Source organism: Heterocephalus glaber, unplaced genomic scaffold (assembly GCF_053883595.1).
Source record: "Heterocephalus glaber isolate CG9 unplaced genomic scaffold, H.glaber_assembly_v1.0 deba00001472, whole genome shotgun sequence".
NCBI lineage: Eukaryota > Metazoa > Chordata > Mammalia > Rodentia > Bathyergidae > Heterocephalus > Heterocephalus glaber.
This window is the reverse complement of record NW_028258315.1, coordinates 64503711-64527162: the sequence shown is the minus strand read 5'-3', so window position 1 is coordinate 64527162 and position 23452 is coordinate 64503711. Positions and strand designations below refer to the sequence as shown.

Genomic DNA, 23452 nt, shown 5'->3' with positions numbered 1-23452 from the left:
AGTAGATAGACCTTTGACTAAAATTGTGAAACCTCTCTTCTTGGTTTGAAAGGAATTTCCGGTGAGGTAGTGAACATTATAACAGGAGCTGGGACTGGGTTCATTAAACTTGCTTGTGTGTGTTCAGGCATGTACATGTGCACTCACACATGTATGTAAATGCTGGGGCACTTGAGAGTAATTATACCAGGATGACAGACATGAACCAGGACTGTCCTAGGGAAAGCAAGAGAGCTAAAGTCACCCCAGACTTGGGCTCACCACCTCTGATGACTACCAGTCAATTAATTAACTAGTACTTAGAGTAGCTTCTCCTTGGGTTGTTTGTGGATATTACTTCTGGCAAAAGTAACCAGGGAAGAAGGTAGTGGCAAGAGGCCATCCACAGTAAGTCATTAGTGTCAGTCTTTGAGACATGGAGGCTTGACATAGCATTTGAGAAATTCTCTGATTTCCTTATTGAAATTCTTAGTGCCTATCCTCTAAGTTCCAAGGATACCCCTCATATTTGCAGTCACAGTGTCTGTCTCTGATTAGGGTTTTGCCTCTTCCGAGCTATAAACTCTATAAGGATGGGGACTAATGTCTTTCACACATGTGTCCTCAGTGCGAATGAGGGGTATAATATGCTCTGGGTCCAGTCTGAATTCTGGGCCATTTCCATAGCATATATGTGAACTTACCAACATGAATTTGGAAGAGCAAGATGGAGAAAGAAAGCCTTAGCGTCTTGACAGAGAGGACGACTTAAACAGCTATATGGAAAGGATGCCAGGCAAAGAGTATAGAAAGTAATGTATGTGTGCACTAGGGCAGGGGGATAGACAATACAGAAGAGTATGGGCTAAAATGGAAGCCAGGATTAGGATTTTGGACTTCATTCTGTTTTCATTGGGGAAGAGGAATTTTTTAATTTTTATTTTCTATTAGTACATATTTATAGTACATAATGATTGCATTCTCCTCATGGGGAGTTGGTACGTGCACATAACACATCTCAATTATTTTTTCATTCTCTCTCCCTCCTTCCTCCATCTTTTGGTCCCCTTCCCATTGCAAAAGATCTAATTTCATATTACCTATTATCCATCTTTTATTTTGCTTTTTATTTATATTTTGGGTTTCTCATATAAGAGAAACCATGCGATATTTAAACTTGTATGTCTGATTTGTTTCACTTAATATTATAGTTTAAAGATACATCCATTTTCCTACAGATGACCCTAGTTCATCCTTCTTTATGGCAGAGTAGTACTCTATTGTGTATAAATACCACATTTTCTTTATCCATTCATCTGTTTCATTATCCATACAGGCCACTTCCAGAGAGGAATATTTTAAGAAAATTCCTCAGGCAGCCTATAAAATAAATAGAAGAAAAGCAAGCTAATATTCATGGCCATTTTAAAGCAGAAACAATTCTTTTATGAACATTTATTGATAATTCTAATTCCAGGTCCCACAATGTCTGTTTATGCAATTAGTCATCTGGGATGTGGCCCAGGAATCTGAATTTTAAAATAACGTTCCTGCCATTAGGATTGCAACAGCAATGCTGTAGGGACAAGGCCATCTAAGCCATTTGGAGTTCAAATCTCACCACAGCTTGCTGAGTGCTGGACATGGAGCTACAGCCTTTAATGTTTGCCCTGCTGGGTTTCAGTCTTACTTTGATCTGTTCCTCCCTTTTGGAATGGGAATGTTTATCCTGTACTATTTTATGTTAGCAGTGATTAACTTTCCTTTTTATTTTTATAGAGCCTCATAGCTAAGAGTTTTAAGTCTCAGAGGAGGACTTTGGCAACCCATAGAGATGGACTAAATGCATTTTTCATAAAGAGATATGCATGAGTCTTTTGTTATGTTTTATATTTAGATGCCCCCAAGCCTCATGTACTCATAGATGGGACTTGTGAAGGTGATTGGATCATGGGGGCATTATACTTATCAGTAGATCAGTCCACTGATGAGTTTATAGCTAAATGTGTTAGGAGATGGGGCCTGGTGAGAAGAGATGGGTCACTGGGCGTGTGGCCTGGAAGAAATATATTTCTCTCCTTGGCTCCTTCCTTTACACTCTGCTTCCTGGCCACCATGAAGTGAGCAACTTTTCCTCCAACATGCCTCTCTGCCATGCTGTCCTGCCTTGGAGCCAGCCAACTATGAACATAAACATGAACCAGAATAAACCCCTCCTCCAATAGAAGGAGAGGTAGGGTAGGGTATTCCAAAGGTGATGCTAATGCAGGTCATCTTCTGTCTTCAGATGAGGAATGCTGGCTAAGGGCATGACGAGCCATTAGGAAACTTATAATCATTAAGATCAGTACAGTAATTTCCAAATTGAGTACTGAAAAGATATACTAGTTGCCTTTTGTATTTGTCTTCTATCTTTTGTTCAATTATATTTTTATTAGTTTCATTGCTACTCTGTCAGTTGTTTTGATGTTTAACAGATAAAATACTTAAGTCATCAAGTGCTCAATTCAGTGAATTTTCACAAAATGATCACATATGTAACCAGTAACCCAAATGAAGAAAGAGAAAATTCCCAGCACCACACACACTTCCTTCTGCTTATGACACCCCCCCCAATTACTGTCATGACTTTTAACCTGTTAGATTAGTTATGTTTTGGCACTTTTTTTGAGTAATGTTTATAATATGTTACAATAGTAAGACATATATATATATGTAGATATATATGTAGATATATTGTGGATAATATATTTTTTACTGATCAGCTGCTCAATAAAAAAATTTCACTATAGTTCAAAGGACTGGAAATATTCTGAAATACAGGTCTCAGAAATTGGAGGAAGGAGCATGGACAGCGTTTCAGTGTCAGAAGGCATGAGGTGATCCTGTGGGCTGCCACCATCATTGGCTGTGCCCATTCTGTAGAAATTCTCAGCTGTGGAGGAGGCAAGAAGATAGGTTTTTGAGTTAGCCAAGTCTGATGCAAATTCTTTCTGGTTTGCCCTCATCAGCTGAATGATGTTAGGGAAGTCACATGACCTCACTAAACTTCAGTGTCCTGGCTTTAGGTGTAAGGTAGACACTCAACAAGTATTAGTTTTATTCCATACCTTTTCCTTTTCTAAAATCTGCAAATATACTATCTCCCCTTGGAAGTCACATTGACTCAGAGATGTCCTGTGGATTATAAGAGGCTGATAAACATGCCAGGGTGGGAAGACAGCAGCTCCCTGTGGCCTGTGTCTAAGTTCTCCATCCTCAGTGTGCAGAGTCCAGTTCAGAGGAGCCACAGTGGTAGCCCTTCCTTACCCTTGCACTCATTCCCACCCTGGAGAGACTTGCAGGTAAGCAGATCAGTCTCACTACAGTAGAAAGAAGTGAGCCTGTAGAAAGAAGCCTCCTTTACTTGGTGTGATATTCTTAGAATTCATCTTTCTTAAACTAGCAAGATCTTGAAAGGTGGAATTAGAGGATGGGCTTGGGAGAAAGGAACAAGAAAGATGACTTGGATGCCTTTTAGTTAGAATCTTAGGAAGCTTCCAATTCATCCATGGCCTAGCCCAGTTTACCAGGCCAGTCTGAGGGTTTGAACCCAAAGTATTAGCTCAAAATGAACAGTGATTTGTCCTATCCATTTGTCTTCTTAGAGAAGCATGGGAAGGTAGGCAGCTAGAAAAGGGGCTTGGTCAGAGCTCTCTAGACCACTGTAGCCCCAGTGACTGTTGTCAGAACTACTCCAAAGGATATGATATTGTCACTGAAGCCACTCTGCACAGCTGTCTTCCCTTCAGCCTGCCCATATGTTTGTGCTTTCTATCTTGTAGGAGGAAATGGGCATCTCCTGTGAGCTGTTGGAATCAGACTTCCTCAAATGCAGCGTGGGATTTCCTTTCATGAGGTCAAAGTCGAAGGTAAGGGACAGGGATGGGACATTTCCTTGGCCACTGGCTCCCAACCCTTCCCATCAGACACTTAACCAGCAACTGCCCTCCTTCCACCTCTGCGTCTTACAGTGGCTACAGTGGCCCCTTAAGCCCTATATGCGTCTATCACTGGTGGTCCACTCCACGGAAGCTGCATTCACATGGTTTTATTCTCTGATGCACACGATGTTCCCTTTTATGATTAATCTTTTTTTTTTTTTTTGGTACTGAGGATCGAACTTGGGTCCTTGCGCTTGCGCAGCAGGCGGCAAAACCACTGAGCTAAATCCCTAATCTTGATTGTCAAGTTGATTGACTTGAGAGCACCAAGAAGATTAATAAAGTACACTTCTGGATATGTCTGGGTAGACCCTGAAACTATATCTGGTCCCTGGTCCCTCCTCTCTGGTTCTTCTCCTGGTCTCTGCTTCCTTGCTGCCATGAATTGAACAGTTTTCCTCTGCCATTCCATCATTATGTTTCTACTTTGAAGCCAGCTGGCCATGGATTGACACTTCTGCAACCATGAGCCAAAATAATCCTTTTCTCCTTTAAGTTGATTTTCTCAGGTATTTGGTCACAGCAACAAAAATGCTGACTAAAACATTCTTTAAATGGGGAAGTCACATCACAGTCTCCTTTGACAAGCAGCATTTGATTGGCCTTCCTAAAATGTCTTGTTCTGGGACATTCCATGCCACAGCACAGGAGACGATGTGGTGTGAACTAGTAACCCACAACCCTAACTCTGGAAATCCCCTGAACACTTAGAATTTTCTGGAAACCTCTCAAAATTCTCAACCATGAGTAACTGTATGTCACTTGTTTTTGAAAAGTAAAAGAAATTACAGTGTTTATATGAAGCTCAACAATTGGTACAACATACCTAGATATTCATGGAGCAGTGAATGTGTGCTGTGATTATAAGTAGATAAGAAGATGGTTAGAAGATTGGCTTTGGCAAGCAAAACTAGAATACAAAAGAACAGGTCTCCCTTTTGAAATGAAAGCTATTTTCCCTGGTGAGAATTAAAGGAAAATTAATCTCCTTCGTCTGCCTTTTTTCTACCTAAAAAAAAGTAAAATCTTCATCCTTCTCTCCTGCCTGTGTCATAGAATCAGATCATTTGTAGTCTCTCAGGCTTTTTGGTCCCAGTACCCAGAAGTTGTTTTGAAAACCAATGGTAAGAATGTTATAGTGAGATAGATTTGCTCATTTCTTAGCAAATCACTCAAATCCATCAGCCTGTTGAATGTACCTGCTCCATGCCACAGCAGCTATTATGTCCATGATTCCTCAGCCTGTCTGGCTCCTTAAGGTCTCACCCTAAATATCACATTGGCAGTTCAAAGTTCAATGTATGAATGGAAGGGGCCAGAAACATTTAGCCCATAACTCTTCAACACTCTATCAGTCCTAACCAAGGATGTAAAGACTCCAGTAGTGGTAGTATATCTTTAACATCTGCCTTTCACCTGCCAGTCTCACTTTTTAACAAAGACAGAGTAGAATTTAGGTGCGGAGGCTTCAATAGCCTACAGAATTTAACACTGTTTATGACTACTTTCTCTTTAGGGCAAGTGGTTCTAGATTCCCGTATATGATAGTGACATAAATTGTTCTTTTAAGATAATCTTTAAGGGCCAGGGATTTAGCTCAATGGTGCTGCCTCCTGCCTCGCAAGTGCAAGGTCCAGAGTTAGATCCCTGGGATCTAAATAAATAAATAAATAATCTTTAAAGGAATAAGACAACAAAAATGCGAAGTAAATACCACAGCCTATATGATATACACATGTGGCAAAATTGGGAAGATGATGCAATTAAAATTTAGAATGCCCTGGTGTAAGAGTTCAAATATGTCACTCCCTAAAGGAAATCACAGTGGCTAAAAAAGGACTTGATTTTGCTGTGTCTTTGGTATGACAAGCAGAAGGATATGCATAGAAAATGAAGTTTGTCATGCAGATGAGCTTCCAGAGGTCATAAATTGCAGAACGTTATAGCCAATGTAGTTTAAGCAGGGAATGATTACTGGAGCCTAGTGTCACTTTCTTTTTCCCTAGTATGATTTCAGCGTAATCTTTGATACAAGCCACCTGTCTGGGGAAGAGGAAGTTCTCAGCTTCATCATTACAGCTCAGAGGTAAGGGGACCCAAACATTTTTGTCAAAGATAAATGATGTATGGGACCAGGAAAGGACGTGCTCTGGTCATATTTTGATGATTCTCAGGATGCTGAAGAGAGAGGAACACTCACTCAGTGATAAATTCCCAATTGCTAAATAGGATCAGATCTCTTGGCAATGATGATTGTCTACTTCTGCTTGCATAAGCCACCAATTCCAATTGAACTGGGAGGGACTTGGATTCTACTAGTTGGAGGTAATGATTCTACAGCTGAAGAGAGACAGGCCCATGGAAGTGAAGTTGTTCTAGTCCAAGGTCATTTCTTGCTTGGCCATATGTTTCCCAAATCAGACAGATGTCCTCGGTTTTCAGGCTAGGTCAACTGCTTCTCAAGGATAAGTAGCTGCACTCCTTAATGGAAAGGAGAAGGGTACATGCTGTGAGGTCCTGACCAAGCTGGCTGGTAGAGGCCTCAAAGCTCAAGTGATGCTCCTTGAGAAACAGATTGTCCTGAAAACTGATGAACAGACAGGGAAGCGGGTGGTGGGTGGTAACTCCTTCCTTCAGGAGTGTGAATAGCCAAGGATATCTAAGACAGCCTTTGGGAAGTTATGAGATGCCTCCTTGAGCCAGAATCAACTCATGTCTTGAAGCAACATCTTGGTAGCAACTAGCTCATGGCTAGGATGCAGGGGAAAGCATTCAGGTGGGTGAATAGGGAGATACAAGCTTTGATGGGGTAGTGGTTAGACCTGTTCATTTAAATTTTATTTGGAAATTATTTTAAACTTAACAGAAATGTTGCAAGAATAACGCAAAAAAACCCTCCTCTATACCCTTCACATAGATTATCCAATGTTAACATTTTGCCTCATTTACTTTATCATTTTCTTCTATATGTGACTTTTTTTCTTAACCCTTTTTGAATAAGTTGAAGAAATCTTGCCCCTTGATCCCTATATCCTAAGTGTACATTCTCAAAGAATGAGACTCTTAAATAACCACAGTATAGTTCTCAAATTCAGGAAGTTTAACATTGATTCAATACTATTATCTAATCTTCAGTTCATGTTCCAGTTGTGCTAATTGGCCCCAGTGATATCTTTACAGCCACTTTTTTTTACTGGTTCATAAGACTTGATTATTTTCTGTTCACTTTATTTTCAAGATCTCATAGTTTGTGTTCACATAAAACATGACTGTGATCTAACAGGAACACATGCAAAGCATAGAAAGGGACTCCATACCTGTGGCTGGAACCCAGGAGGGCTTCCCTGGGGAGGTGACACTGCAGAGGAGTCTGTTTCCAGGTTGAGACACACAGGAAGTGCATCTGCAGTGCAGCCTGCTGAGTTCATCGTGTTGGGGGTGGGCATGGAAATGAATGGGGATTCACTGGGGAGTATACAAGGGCCCTGGAAGATTGGGTGGAAAGTGGAGCCAGTTGTAGTGGTGTGTGCCTGTAATCCCAGCACTCTGGGAGGCTGAAGCAGGAAGATCTCAAGTTCAAGCCCACCCTGGGCAATATAATGACTTAGCAAGACCTTATCTCAAAAATAAAAATAAGAAATTAAAAGGGGACTGGGGATGTGACTCAGTGCAAAGGCTCTGGGTTCATTCTCCAGTACCAAATAAAGAGGAGCCTGAGCTGGACCCTGGGGGACAAAGTTAGCCTCAGAAAGTCTGAACCATATTCCAAATGAGGAGCCAGCAAAAGTTTTCAGTGTCCCAAGCTAGCTTGACCACAGAGCATGAGATTGTCCAGTTTAATGTAGGAGGTACATGCCCCTTCAAATCTGAAAGTTCTCATTCTCCTGCCATTTCTTGGATCCACAGCAAACTCACCACTGATGGACAGACCCTTCAGTGTGCTCTCTCAGTCCTTCAGCACCTGAGGCGGCCACTGCTCTTGAAAAGGAACATGACATGATGACATGGAGAGGATTTCCCCTGTCAAAAAGAGGAAACTGCCTGCTTCCCAGGCTCATTTGTGGCAAATCAGGGGGGTCAGGGAGGTGAAAAATCCGCCTATTAGAATAGCTTATCTGTGGGCCAGGGCTGCTCTGGTCTTAGATGCACATTGTTGTCATCCGGGGAGCTTTAAAACGTCCTGAGGCTTGTTTCACCCACTACCTCACCCCACATCCTGAGATTCTGACCTAATTGGTCTGGGCCAAGCACTGGGCACTAAGATTCTGGAAAAGGCTCCTCACATGATTCTAATGAGCAGCTAAGGCCGATAGCCACTATCTGTGTGTTCCCTTACACTGTGCTAGACACATTATCACTTGATAAACTTCTGTTACATACCTACTATTTACAGTGTAGTGCCAAGTGTGGACCACATAAGAAAATGGTAGTAACCTAGTAAATTCAAGAACACCTGCTCTGTACATTAATATTGTTTCACAGCCTCAGGGGATACCTAATATTTATTTTTTAATTAATTTTATTGGTGCACTTTTGATATACATAATGATCACATTCATCATAGGAAATTTGCACCTGTACATAATATATCTTGATTCTTTTTTTTTCCATTCCTTTCCTTTCAACCCTTCTTTCCCTCCTTATTTACAAAAGCTATGTTTCTATTTTTGTCTTCTATTCTTTTTTTTCCTCTTCCCCCTTTCTCTTCCCCTTCCCCCCTCCCTTGTTCCCCTTCCCATTTGAACATTTTCTTCCTGCTTCCCAGTATCTGTCATCCATTTTGGTGCTTATTTGCCCTTTTGAGAATGTTTATAAGTGAAATAACTAAAAGAATTTTCAGTTTCTTGAATCACAGATGTGTGAAGGAGATCACATTATCTTTTAAACACACAGTAGAATATTTCTGGCACTTGCTTCTTTTCAGGCTTTGGTGCAAATCTGGCCTTCCTGCCCCAGAGGTACTTGCAGCACTTGACTCCCTGCTACACTGGGCAAATCCTTAAAGCTCCTTATCTTGAAAGCCATAGTTAAACTATCAGTTGTTCTTCCATCACCACCCTTTGAAGGTCTGTTGCCTACTTGTAGATTTAGGAGCTCATAATGCTGAGACTAAACAGTGTCTCGAGATCTCGCTTCTCCATGGCCAGAAGCCTGGCTTTGCAGACCACTGGAAAGCAGCCCAGCAAGTGGGTGTGCAGGATGGTGGGAGCCTTTTGAGATGTGGCCTCTTTATCTCAACTGTTCAACTTGGCTTGTTCTCCAGCCATTATAGATGACAGATGAGACTACTGAGCCTGAGCTGCCAGCAACCACAGGTGGCTGGACAAATGGCAGACAGGGGTGGCTCTTCCATCAGGAGTTGATTACTCAGACCTGGCAGGATGCTGCAGTGGGGGACAGGAGGGAAGGAGGCCAGGGTGTTGCTGTCCTATGGCAGGGGAGCCACCTCTGGTTCACCCATGTTCGTGATTCCTGGGCTTTGACTCCCCTTGCCATTGCAAAGGGAGGGTAAAGAGGTTAAGCTAGGTGGGCATCTGGCCATGCTGTTGCACTAGTGTCATCCCACCCCAGGCGTAATCACTATGACCCTAAGGGGTCAGAGACACCCAGTACTATTGTTTTAGAACAATAGAGATGAGAAAGGATGTGAGACCTATTTAAGTACTGTTGCCATTCAGCACTTGCTGGGTGGGAGAGGAAGGCAGTGGGGTGGCGAGAGGGCACAGAACAGGTGGGAGTGCCTGAACCTCAGCAGATCTGAGGAACTCTTATGTTCCATCCCTGGAGGGTGAATTTGGCAAAAGGAGAAGGAATCATGGTAGAAAAAGCCCTGGCTTGGAGTCTGACTCAGCTGATTGGAAACTCAGCTCTGACTGGCTTCCAGGAGGACCATGAGCTGTCTGAGCTGCTTCTCACCTATCAGTTGTGGTCTTGCCTAGGGTTACTGTGAAGTTATTGCAAGCTCATGCTGATAAGTGCCCAGCATGGTGCCTGCACACAGAAGCCACCCAGCAGCACCAGCTCCTTGTGTCCCCTTTTCCAGAAAGACCCCACAAGAATCCTCATTCTCTGCTTTTTCCCCCAGGGAAAGGTCGCCTTGGTGAGAAACGCTCCCACCTGAGTCTATGGCAAGAGTGTGTGGGAGATTTGTTATGCCAGGTTACCCATGGCCTCTCTCCTTCACTGTCCATGGACCATGGGTGAACCTTCCATGTAGCAAATACCTGCTGAGGCCTAGCAACCCCCTTGCTGGCTATAGTACCCTAACCTCACTGGTCCACTGTTCATGGAACAATCCCTTATAGAAGTAGCATCCACAGTGGGTGCTTCACCTTTAACCTCTCAACACACCCACTGCAGTCTTGCCACTCTTCTGAGACTCTCTCTGACCAGAGCCTACTCACTTGTAAGACAGGGAGGGTATTCATGTCCCCTATTTCCTCCTGCTGCAGCAGCTCTCTAGAGTTAGTGGACAAAGGCCCGGCTCCCATGGCCTCAGTTGGGAAGGCTGAGATATATGCTGTGCGTTGTCTTCCAGAGTTTCCCAGTGAGACTGAGCCCCAGTTGCCTCTAGCTCCAGTCTCCCAGATGACATGTCTTTGTTGGCTTCTTTCCCTTCTCAGTCTTCCTCTCCACTCCCTGGGGTCACTTCCCAAATAACCTACTTGGCACCACCTCTTTGTGAGTGAAACACAACTAAGACAGTTTGAGTACCTGCTGTGCCTCTGCATAAGCAACTCTGGTACCAAAAGTGGAACCAAGGACAAATCAGGTGAGGCTGCCCTTGGGGAAGGTAGACTCACTGTAGTGAGGGAGAGCAAGCCTACTGCTAGACAGCTTGTGTGGGCCAGTGACTTCATTTTCTCTCCCCGCACAGTGGCAATGTGGAGCGATCTGAAGCCCTGCTTGACAACACTCTCATACTGACGGTGCCTCTGGTGCATGAAGTGGACACATCCATCACTGGGTGAGTAGCCCAGTGCAGGCCTGGGTGACCACGGGGGTGCCCTCCAGGTGAATGCTATGCTGTTTTGTGTTTGTATGTGTTGCTGGCCAGGAGCAGTGGCCCGGGCACTCTTTTCCTCCCAGCCTTGGAAAGCAGGATGAAGCCTTAGCTGAAGTGACTTGCACCCTCCTCCTCTTACCTTGTTTTCTTCTCGGTCCTAGCTACCCACCCACTTGGTGGTGACACCAGAAGTTTGATGGCAAACCCCATAATTTCTTGAACATTCTGTACACCTTTATGTGCATCTTTTCTCACCTTGTCATAATGCCATAATGGTGGCTGGAGTGTAGTTCTTGGGACTAAAATCTCAGCCAGAGGCTATTGCCAAATGTGCCCCAAGCCTTGGCTCACAGGAGAGCTCCCCTTCTGATAAGCTTCACAGTTGGTGCCGGCTTTGTGTTTTTCTGTTAGTTCCTTCTTCAGAGCCACAGATCGTTCTACCTGATGTCTGTGATGACCTGGAATAGTTAGGGAACTATCAGGATGGCCACACTGTCTGTATAGGTGAAGACCACAGCCACTCAGTGCTGCTGCTGTTGTGGGAAAGCAGGACTGCAGGCTGTGGTCTGCAGGGAACCCAACAACCCAGGTCAGTTTTTAGCCAAATCCCTAGACAAATGAGAACTCACTTCTTGCTCCCATCTTCAGCAAACAGAGTACATACCTCTTTGATAGTGGAAAAAATGTTTGCACAATTGGTTTAGATCAAATGAAGAACCATGAACCTTTGACCCAAATGCAAGCTGTGCTTTCTGGAGGTTCAGTTTCTCATTTTTCATTTTTCAAGTGCTTCTGAGTCTCATCCTTGGCTAGAAAAGGAATGTTGATACATTTGAGAGGAGCCATCCCTGCAATAGCTCCTGCCCTGCAGGGAGCCAGGGGAATGAGTGGCCTTGATTCCTGTGCCTGAGCTCCTGGCATTTTTCATCACATTTTCTAGACAGGAGGCACTCGTGGAATAGATTTGCAAATTAGCATATATTTGTCTCTCTTCACAGCTCTTTTTTAACCATAGGGTTTATTTACTTGTCCGGTCCAAGAACAGTGAGAATATACCCAGAACCAAGCCCTGTCCTTAGGGATAAAGAGAAAACACCTCCCACACATACGTGCTCATGTTGTTAGGCCTTGGGAGACCTCTCTGTGAGGTGTTAACAGGCCCCTATGAGGCCATCAGGTAAACAAATGAGTCAACCTCTGATCTTTCCAGCAACCTAAAACAGGGTGAGTTTAGACGAACCAGTTCTTGACATTTGGCAATGCTGGGAACTCACTGTGTTGCCAAAATAATGTGCTTAAATTAAAAATAGTTGGATTGCTGTCTAGTGGAACTCAGTCCCAAAACTCTCAACATAGTTGTTCTTAGGTAAGTAGGGCTCTGAGCATCTAGGATTTGTTATTTGTGTGGGGGTGTCAGAATGAGCTTTGTTCCTTTTCAGGGACTTTTTCATAGCAGCCGGAAAGCATTGCTACAAACTGAGCTTGAGTTTCCCCACTGCTGGAAATCAGGGAGAATGCCATCATCAAATTGACTGGACTTTGAAATAACTAGTTTTTAGCAATCATGATAGTCTGACAAATTTAAATTAAATTTTTGAAATGAATATGTATGGGGGTAAGGTTTGGCTACCATGTACATAATTCATTTACATTTATTTTAAAAGTTTATTATAAACTTCCTTGATCCACAAAATGTTTTTTAAGTGACAAAACAGAAAATGTGTGATTTTATTGTACAGGTTTGTTTATTCTTTTGGTGCTACTAGAGATTAAGCCTGGGGCCTTCATGCTGAGCTATAGCCCCTAGCCCTTTTTTAATATTTTGAGACAGGGTTTTGTTAAATTGCCCAGGCTAGGTTCAGACTCCCCATCCTCCTGCCTCAGCTCCCCAGAGTGCTGGGATTACAAGGCATGTGCCTCAATGCCTGGCTTTATTATCCAGTTTTTTAAAAGGTTGCCATAGCTTTGATTGTTAAAACCTCCTCAATTTAGAAATTTAATCTTGGTACCTAGTTACCTAATGTATATGTAGCTTAGTGATGTGGTCTAAGGTTAGAAGACAAACTAGAAATGTCTGTTTAGAAAATAGACTGTCAATATCCCCCCCAGGAAAGAGAAGAAATAGTCCCAGAAGGGAAACATTTGGTGGGAGACACTGGAGTAAATATAGATAGATATTTGTGTTCTTGGGACAACAATGACTGTGGGTACTCGATTGTGGTTTGGGATGACAGTCTTTATGCTTTCCTTTTCAGAATTGTGTCTCCGACTTCATTTGTGTATGGTGAGTCTGTGGATGCATCCAACTTCATTCAGCTGGATGACCTGGAGTGTCATTTTCAACCCCTCAACCTAACCATTCAGGTACCCACATCTGGAAACCACTTCTGTCACTGGGTGTTGACAGAAGGCCCCATGGGATGTGTCTCCTAGTGAAGAGCAGCTAAAGGGCTAGCTTGTTTTAGGAGAAACCCTCCCCAATCTGGTTTGCTGGGAATGTATGAGTTTGAGGTGTGTGTCTTTTCTCTCTGTAACCAAAAATGCCAACTCCTGTAGTTTCCAAGACTTGGAAAGAGTCACTCCATGATGAACATCAGCTTTCCCTCCAAGGCCTCTGTATGGCTGAGGCAAGGCCAGTGTCCGGGCCCACATGGTTCTATAGGACTCCATCATTCTCCAGCTTAAGGCCGGGGGAGCTTCAGAGGATCAGTTGCATCTCATTCCTCCTGGGGTTGCCATGCTAACTCAACCAGGAGCCTACTCCTCCCCCAGGAGATCAGGCTCTGGGAAGTGCAGCTTTACAAGGGCAAAGCAGTGTGAGCTGATGTAAACCTTCACGGGAAGAAGTATGCTTCCCTTCACTGAGCGGGGCCTGGCTCATCTCAGTCACCTAAGTGTCACTTCCATACTCACTCAGTATGGTCTGTGGACATCATGAAGAACACTGTTCTTTCTCTTGATTATGAGTTATAAACTTTTTCTGAAAAGGCCTAGCAGGTAGGTGTTATATAGGCTTTGTGGGCCATAGTCTGTGTGGCAATGATTTGATCCTGCTACTGTAGCACCAAGGCAGGCATGAGCATTACATAAATAAAACCTTTCTTAGGAAAGAAGGGAAAGGAAAAAAATGATGAGAAATGGAAAAAATGGAAATAAAGTCTTTGTAAATAGGGAAGGGTGGAGGGCATGAAGGGAGGGCTAGGAATGGGGAAAAAATAAGAACCAAGATGCATTATATAAAGGTACAGTTCCCAATGAGAAATGTAATTGTGTTGTATACCTACAATGTACCAATAAAAGAATTTAATACAAAAAAAAACCTTTCTTAGAGACACTGAAATATAAGTTTCACATAATTTTTACATGTCATAAAATGTTATTGATCTTTTGACTATTTTCCCAACCATTTAATGATGTAAAGTGACAGTTCTGAGCTTATAGACTACAACAGGAGACATTGGGCCAGATGTGGTCATAGTTTGTTGACCCCTGCTTGGAAAGTGTGAATTCTCTGACCAGCTGTTCATCATGTGACTGTGCATGTAAAGCTGGAGGGACCTCAGCATCATCTAATCTATGCCCCCTCAACAAACAAACACAAAGGCCCAAGTGAGAAAGGATATGCAGAAAGCAAGTCCTAGAGCTGGGTAAGGTGCAGTTGGGGCCAGCAATGCTCAGGTCACATGGGCCAGCTCCTGGCCAGGAGCTGTGGATGAAGAGAGGAAAAATGGCCCATTTTACTCATAGTGCACTGGAGTCCACATCTCACTGTTCTTGCTTCCAGCGCTCTTGCTCTGCCTCTTCCATCCTTCCTCATGGAGAGGATGGTTTCCCACTCTTATATTACTACTGTGACCAAATAATGAGTATTTTCTTTCTCTGTGGCTTCTTCTAAGTGGACTTAGAGAATGACAAATAATGATGGGGTGAGAGGCCAGAGAATGAATCAGTAAAACATTTGTGGGCTCTTACAAACAATGGTCTTCCTCTCTCCAGCATTCTCCCAGGCAGGAGGCCTCCAGAATCATGATGGATAACACATGTCCCCAGCTTACAGAGGATGTGCCCCCTGACCAGCTAAGCCCCATCTGTCACACCCTGCCCTTGATTTACAAGAGAGGAAGGGAAAAATGGGGTTAGGGCTTATTTTGGAGACTGTAGAGTGATGGCTGTGAATCACACCTCTGTGTTTCTGAATTGATTCTAGGAGTTAATGTTTTTCCTTTGTCTTTTGTAAGCGGATAGAAAACACTGGATAAAGACCAGATGGATTTATTTAATTTTTGTGGTTTATATTCTTTTCTTAGAGCTTTTGAGGTCTTGCAATAAAAGATAACAGTCAAGGAAATTATTTAGAAATGACATAGACCATGTAATGAAGAGGGTACCGGTGTTGAAAGGAGGCAAGAGGAGGAATAGTAATTACACAAAAGATACTGAATTTTGTGCCTGCTGAAAAAGGAAGGCAAAGGAAAAGAAGAGAAAGGAAAAAGAAAGAAATTTAAGAGCACACAGTTTATTCTTCCAGTTGTTTCTTTGAAGGTATTTTTATAGGGCACTTAAAGTTTGATATTCAGGCAAATAGTTTTCTTCACATCTGACCTGAAATATGACCCAGGCTGGAAAATCAGAACCTGAAGAATGAGTGATTGACATGACCCTTAGATAAAATGCTCTGTGAGCCATTGCCTGAAGAAGTACATATCTTTTTTTTTCTTCTTTCTTTCTTTCTTTCTTTCTTTCTTTTTTCTTTTCTTTTTTTTTTTTTTGGTACCGAGGATCAAACTTGGGTCCTTACGCTTGAGGGGCAGGTGGCAGAACCACTGAGCTAAATCCCCAGCCCTCCTAGTACATATCTTTCCATCCAAGACCGAGACAGTCAGCTGAGTTTGAGAGATTGATAGTGCATGCTGTTGTTTGGGAGGAGATACTTATGTATTACCAGTGCCCACTGTTTCCTTTTGAATTCTCTGATAACTCATTTTGTGGTATAATTGTCATTAGTGGGAATGTCACTGACCAAGTAGGTGGTAATAATGACCAGAAGGTAGAGATAGTTGGGTAGGAAGGAATCAGACATATGGAGAGACTCTTCTGTTTCTACATTCCAGCAACATTGTTCCCAAAGAACATAAGACTGCTTATGAATGGATTTTTTTTTTGTCTTATAAAATCTATTGCTCAACAAGCTACATAACTGTTAAAGGAGTCCATTGAAAATACAGATGGGATGAAGGCGGAAATGGCTGCCCTTGGCCTTGCTTTCTACATTTCTCTAGGTTTTTTTTAACAAAGGTGCAGCAGTTTGTTGACCATTTGTAGGCTTTGAATGTTTTTTGCATCAGGAGTTAAAGATTTCCCCATCTGAAAAAGAGTAAGGGAAACTAATCCAGATGTCACACATGAATGTTTGCAGAAAATCAAGTGTTAATATATTGTTTAAAAATAATATGGTAACACAAGCTCTTCCAACCCCCTGGCCCTGATGAGTGAAAAATCACTTAAATGAGATCCTTTTCCCCTTTGCTCACCCCGTTCACACTTTGATTGGGATTTCCCAGGCATTTGAGAAGGGTTCTTTTCAATTCTGTGCTCTCATGTTTCACTTGTAATTAGCTATTTCAATTGTGGTTGGATACTCCTTCCTTTTATCATGTCTCGGGTTGTTGTTTTTGGTTAATTTTGTTCTTTTTGAACCAAGAGTTGGCTCATCTGCTCTATCATTTTTAATCTGTTCCTTGAAGCAGAACAAACTCGTGAAAGAATAAAGACAGTGTTTTCGAGGGAAGAGTTAGCTGGAGCGTGATTCTCAGACATTTTGTCATATGTGAAGACTTGGTTAGATTTCCAGCACCTCCTCCCCTTTTTTGTCCCTGCTCTTTTAACCTCAACTTGGGGGATGCTTTCAGTCCTTGAATTATTTCTCTATCCCCCAGGCTTCAAACCAGCATTTCATTTCTTCCTCTTTAAATTTCCCATTTATCTATTCACCTTTTTTAATTGAAAAATTAAAATTGTATATGTTTTACCCATCTTTTAAACATTGTCTTCATTGAACCTACATCATAAAGTTTACTCATTTAAAGTATGCATTTCAATGGTTTTCAATATGTTTAAGGATTGTACTTTCATCATCATTATCTAATTTTCGAATACTTCCTTCACCCCCAAAACAAACTCCATACCTGTGAGTAGTCATTCCCTATAAAGACCTACCTTGGAGATCTTGCAGGTTTTGTTCCAGACCACTGTATTAATGCAAATATCCTAATAATCTATACAATTTTTTTGTTTCCCAGTTCATCTAAAAGTTATGTTTAAACTCTACTATAGTCTGTTATAATGTGTGTTATAGCATTATGTCTAAAAATGTACATACTTTAAGAATACTTCATTTTGCTAAAAAATGCTGACAATCATCTGAACCCTCAATGAGCCAGTTTTTTTGCTGGTAGAGGGTCTTGCCTCAGTGTTAATGGCAGCAGACTCTTCAGAGTGATACTTGCCAAAGGTTGACAGTGGCAGCTTCTTAAAAAAAGACAGTAGTGAAGTTTGCCATTTGATACCACTTTGTCCATGGTAGACCATCTTTCAAAATTAGAATTCAAATGGTAACACTGCTCCATGTACTAAGTTTATGTAGTATTCTGAATTCTTTGTGGTCATTTCAACAATATTCACTGCAGTTTCATCAGGAATAGATTCTATCACAAGAAACTACTTTCTTTGCTCATGTGTCAGCAACAGTTGGTCATCATTAAAGTTTTATCATGAGGTTTCAGCAGTTCAGTTACTTCTTCAGGCTCTTCTTCTATTTCTTGTTCTTCTGCTATTTCTACCACATCTGAAGTTATTTCCTCCACCGCAGTCTTGAATCTCAAGGTCATCTGTAAGAGTTGGAATCAACATCTTTCAAACTCCTGTTGATCTTCGTATTTTGACTTCTCACCATGAATCATGAATTTTCTTTAAGATGATCCTTTTCTAGTTTTTAATTCACATTCCCAGATCCATCAGAAGAATCACTATCTTTGGCAATTACAGCCTTATGAAATGTATTTCTTAAATAATAAATCTTATACATTAAAATTACTCCTTGACCCATGGGCTGCAGAATGGGTGTTGTATTAGCAGGCATGAAAAAAGCATTAATCTCATTATACATCTCCATCAGAGCTCGTGAATGACCACATGCATCATCAGTGAGCAGAAAAATTTTGAATATTTTCCTGAGCAGTAGGTCTCAACAGTGGGCTTAAAATATTTACTTAAGCATGTTGTAAACAAATGTGCTGTCATCCAGGCTCTGTTGTCCCATTTATAGAGCACAGGCAGAGTAGATTTAGTGTAATTCTTAAGAGCCATGGATTTACAGAATGGTACATGAGCCTCAGCTTCAACTTAAAGTCACAACTATATTAACCCCTAGCAAGAAAGTCAGTGTGGCCTTAGCTTTGAAGCCAAGCACTGACTTTTCCTTTCTAGCTATGAAACTCCTAGATGGCAGCTTCTTCCCATAAAAGGTTTTCTCATCTACCTTAAAAATATGCTGTTCATTATAGTTACCTTCAGCAGTGATCTCCGCTAGATCTTCTGGATAACTAGCTATAGCTTCTACCTCAGTATTTACTGTGTTTTCTTACACTTTTATGTTATGGCAATGACTTCTGTCCTTAAACCTCATGAATCAACCTCTGCTACTTTCAAACTCCTCTCCTGCAGCTTCTCCACCTCTCCTAGTTTTCAGAGAATTAAAGAGACTTAGGGCCTTACTCTAGATTAGGCTTTAACTTAAAGCAGTGCACTGATTTGATCTTTTATCAAGACCACTAAAATTTTCTCCATATTAGTAATAAGACTGTTTTGCTTTCTCATTATTCATGTGTTCACTGGAGTAGCACTTTTATGACCTTCAAGAACTTTTCCTTTGTATTCACAAGGTGACTAATCAGTGCAAGAGACCTAGCTTTTGGCCCATCTCAGCTTTGGACATAGATTCCTCACCATTGTTAATCATTTCTAGCTTTTAATATAAAGTGAAAAGTATCAGCTCTTCTTTTTCACTTGAACACTTAGAAGCCATTCATTTCTTGCCTTTTCCATCTTCTAGAGGCTGTGTGGATTCTTTGGCTTATGGTTCCCTTCCATGTGCAAAGGCAGCAATGGATGGTCCCATCTTTCTTATGGTACTATATCTCTTTTACTGAATCTTCTGCTGCTCCTTTCCTATATAAGGGCCCTTGTGATTATATGTCCACCTGGATAATCCAAGATAATGTCTTACTTGAAAGTCATCTGGTTAGCAACCTTAATTCCCTCTTGTCATGGAACATAACATTCATAGGTTCCACAGATTAGAAATGGACATCTTTGAGATCCTATTTTGCTGCCAATAACACTTCCTTTTCTCTCTAACCCTGGTCTTAGGCAACCATTAATCTACTTTCTGTCTCTATAGATCTACACACCTTTATCTTTCTCCTTCACATTCCATGTCTTCCTTGGGTTTCATGTTCAGCCTTTGCTGTCTCCTTACTCTTATGGTCTCTTTATGACCAACATATTTCCCCTCATTTCTTGGGTTATGACTGCCTTCTGGATACAGAAAATGAAATGGATAATAGACAGGGGAAGATGGGCAAAGTTTTATACGACCAAATGCTGGAACAGGAAAGAGGTGCACAGATGTCATCAAAATATATTAATAATTAACTATGTACAAAGTACCTAGAAATTGAATAAGCTGGATCATATAGTAGAAACATTCCTTTCTATAAACTACGGATCACTTGGTTTTGAGGCAACCCATTTGTTCTTTAAACATTTCAGCTACCTCAAACTGTAAAAGGAAGGAGGTTGGACCACATTAGTGGTTCTGAGGGGGTGCCTCCTGGGCCAGCAACAGTAGCCTCTCCTTAGAAATGCAAATGCTTCAGCCCCATTCCAGACCTACTTCAGAAACCCTGGGCAGGACCCTCTCCCCCGCACCCCTCAGCACCAAAGCTGTGTAAATGATTCTGATATTATACTAAAATTTGAGATCCACTGGGCTAGATTATATCTAAATTCCCACCTAATACAGTCTGTGAGTAAAATTCTAGGCATTTAAAAATAAATGTAATTTTAATAGGAAAAGAACAAGAAAACGCTAAAATGGAATAGGTAATTTGAAAGTGTGAGATTTTTAGGTAGCTATTAGAAGGATTTGTATTTTGTCAAAATTTCCCATCATTTAATGTCACTTGATCCAAACTTATGACCTAGATCCAAACCCTAGAATTTCTGTGTATGAGTCAAAGAATCTGAGAGTACATATTGCATGGCGTAAAATAAAAGTCTTTTATTTCCATTGAAACTTGCTGTGTGTTCCACACCCACAGGTCTATAACACTGGCCCGAGCACCCTTCCTGGATCATCTGTCAGCATTTCATTCCCTAACCGACTGTCACCTGGTGGTGCGGAGATGTTTCAGGTCCAGGAGATGGTGGTGAGTCTTGTGTTTGTTTGCTTTGTTGCTTCAGCCTTGAATGAATCAGCCTGTTCAGATTTTTGTATTCCACCCACCCTGACATCCACTCTGAGTGCCCAGAGACTTTAACCTCTATACATACCCCTTGGAAACATATCTGGAGAAGACAGGGGACCTATGATATGTTAATTTCTTCGTTGAGACAGTTTGGTTGATGCCGTATGAGAACCTCCATGGGGATGGGGAAGGGTTGATTGTGAACCTGACTCCTGGGAACTCCTGACCTGGCTCCGGAAACCCCCAGTGACTCTCTAGTCCTATGTGTGTCTGAGTGCATTTCTCTGAGAAGATCCACAAAATTTATAAAGTTTCTCAACGAGCCACTGACACCCAGGGATAAAGGATTAGTTTGTAAAGACATAATCTTAGGTTGAAATTCAAATTTATATGCACAATATGTAGCTCTGCCTGATCCTGAGTCAATGATGGATGACTTTGTCTCAAGGTGAGCTTGATGACCAGTGTATATATGGCCATTGCTGTCTACCTCAAAACATTTTTCTTGACTTCTGTGACATCACATTCTCCCTGTTTCTCTTTCTCACTGACTTTTGTCTTCATTTCACCAACCTCTAGAGGGCTCAGAGCCTCCTTTATTCTACACCCCACCTCTGAGATCTCATTCATACTCACGGCTTTTAAGTGTGTACCTTTCTGTCTTAGTCCATTTTTTGTTGTTAATAACATAATACCAGAGAGTAGATATAAAGAATTTTGATTCATGGTTCAGGAGGTCCAAAGTTGATGGACTGTATCTAGTGATAGTCGTCTTGCTAACAAAATCTCACGGCATCACAAGACACTGTATGGAAAATAAAACAAAAACAAAAACATGGAAACAGCAAGGTGCGTGTGTGTGTGTGTGTCTGTCTGTCTGTCTCCATCCATCAGTCCTTTGTTCTCTTTTCCTCTTGTAAATCTGCCAGTATTCCATCATGGAAGTGTTCAACCCTGATGGCCTTATCTAATTCTTATTACCTTCCAAAGGCCCACCTCTAAACACCATTGTCATGTGAAGCTTCTGCCCTCTTAATACCTCGAGAGGAGATTGAGCATCAACATGAGTTTCAGGGAGTGTTCATACTGTAGCAGCTTCCAAACCTGCTTCTCCCATAGCCTCTTTATTTCAGCAAACAGCCTGTCCATCTTTCATGTGTTTGTATCAAAAATGTCAGGTCATCCTTCCTTAATTTCCTTTTTTTTTCATTGACTTTATATCTAATTCATCAGCGAACCTAATGTCTCCTCCTTCACAACAAATCCAGAATATCACTGCTATTGGCATTTCCATTTCCAGCACCTTGGTGTCCAGGGTCCTATTGTCTGTCACCTAGGTTGTGATAGCCCCTCTCTGGTGTCCCTGCCTCGGCCCTGGCCCCTTTTGGTTCACCTTTGACCTTCCAGTGTGGAAGGTAATGGCACCTCTGCTCAAAACCTTCCAATGGCTTTTTCTCCCACTGGTCCCCACAGTCTGTTGTCTCTGACCTCCTCTCCTCCTCCTTTTCCTCTCTCTCCTTTACTCTGTACAACCTCCTTGGTAATCCCACATTCTTCTACCCACAGAATTGTGCCCCCTGTTCTTCTTCTGCCTGGAATGCTCATCCTCAGACATGCACATGGCCTCATCCCTCACCTCCTTCAGGTACCCACTCAAATGTCAGTGAAATCCTAGCACACCACATCACCCTTTCCTGTTCACATTTCACCATTACCTCATCACCAAGCTGACATCCCATATATTTTCTTGTTTCATCAGTTTAACTGACTCCTTCCCATCCTTTCCAATACAAGGATATGGATTTCTGTCTGTCTACTCACTGCTGTGTCTCTAGGACCAAGTGCAACTCTTGACATATAACATGGGCTTGGTAAATATTTGTAGACTGGAAGAATAAATCCATAGGAGAAAACCAAATTGTCTAAGCAAATTCAGGAAAAATACGGATAACAATCTCAATAGAAATCCCTTTGCTCAGTGATTCGAGTTTTGCTTGCTGAGAAATATTTCATGTGGGGCCGGGAATTTAGCTCAGTGGTGCCGCTGCCTGCCTTGCAAATGCAAGGTCCTGAGTTCGATCCCTGGTACAAAAAAAAAAAAAAAAAAGAGTATTTCATGTTTCCACTGTGAGTCTTGTTATCAGAGTGCTGAAAGACTAGGTGCGAGGGTGCTGCCTCCTACAGAGGCCCTGGGGAGGCTGGGGGCATGGAGCTCAGGGGAGTCAGTGCACAGGAGACCATGTCAGACCATGTTGAAAGGATCAGAAAAGCATGCTCCTTATGTGGTCTTGGGAGGGATAGACAGCAGATAAAGGGACAGTCTCTCCATAGGTATCTTGAAAATCAGACAGCAGGGGCATGGTATGTGACAGATCTGAGTGCAGAGTTGAAGAGGACATTGCCCGCAGGGTGGAGACTTAGCATCCTGCCATGCAGTTACAGTTTCTAACATCGCTGTCCCCTTGGGTCATGTGGGCAGGAAATCAGAACCCTGTGAATGTTGAATGTAGAATCAGTCACCATGACTGATTGCCTGCTCAATTATGTCCTTCATAATATTCCATTCATGTCCTGTTGTGTGCCCTTGTCTGTGAGCTCTGTTGAGCCGTCAGGGAATCTACAGTGTTGTGGATCAGCAACACAGCATGGTTTGAACTTGGCCTGAGATTAGCAAACCACATGCACCTGTCCTTTCCTTCTCCCTCTCCACCTTCTCCTCCCCTTCCATCCTCCTCCCTGTTCCCCCTTCCTCTCCCTCTCCGCTCCTTCCACATACACTTTCTATGTTTTTTGGTGCTTGGGGGTTGAGCCCAGAGCCTAGTCTATTACTGGACTACATCCCCCTGTTCTCCCCCTCAAATATTATTAATCATACTAACTACTGCACCTTATCCCCTGACATCTAGGAGTGTTCTCTCATACAGCATGCTAAGACTTGTTCATATAAATACCTACAA

General features: G+C 42.1%; 1 protein-coding gene across 2 annotated transcripts in view; it reads left to right on the top strand.

Moving 5' to 3' along the window:
* Itga9 (integrin subunit alpha 9) overlaps positions 1-23452 on the top strand; it is a 388816-nt gene that overhangs the window by 307115 nt on the left and 58249 nt on the right. For both annotated transcript variants that reach the window (XM_004854266.4, XM_087181364.1), the window contains exons 19-23: positions 3804-3890; positions 5969-6048; positions 10840-10929; positions 13224-13332; positions 20349-20456. In XM_004854266.4, the coding sequence (XP_004854323.2) occupies positions 3804-3890; positions 5969-6048; positions 10840-10929; positions 13224-13332; positions 20349-20456 (474 nt within the window). The remainder of the gene's footprint in view (positions 1-3803; positions 3891-5968; positions 6049-10839; positions 10930-13223; positions 13333-20348; positions 20457-23452) is intronic.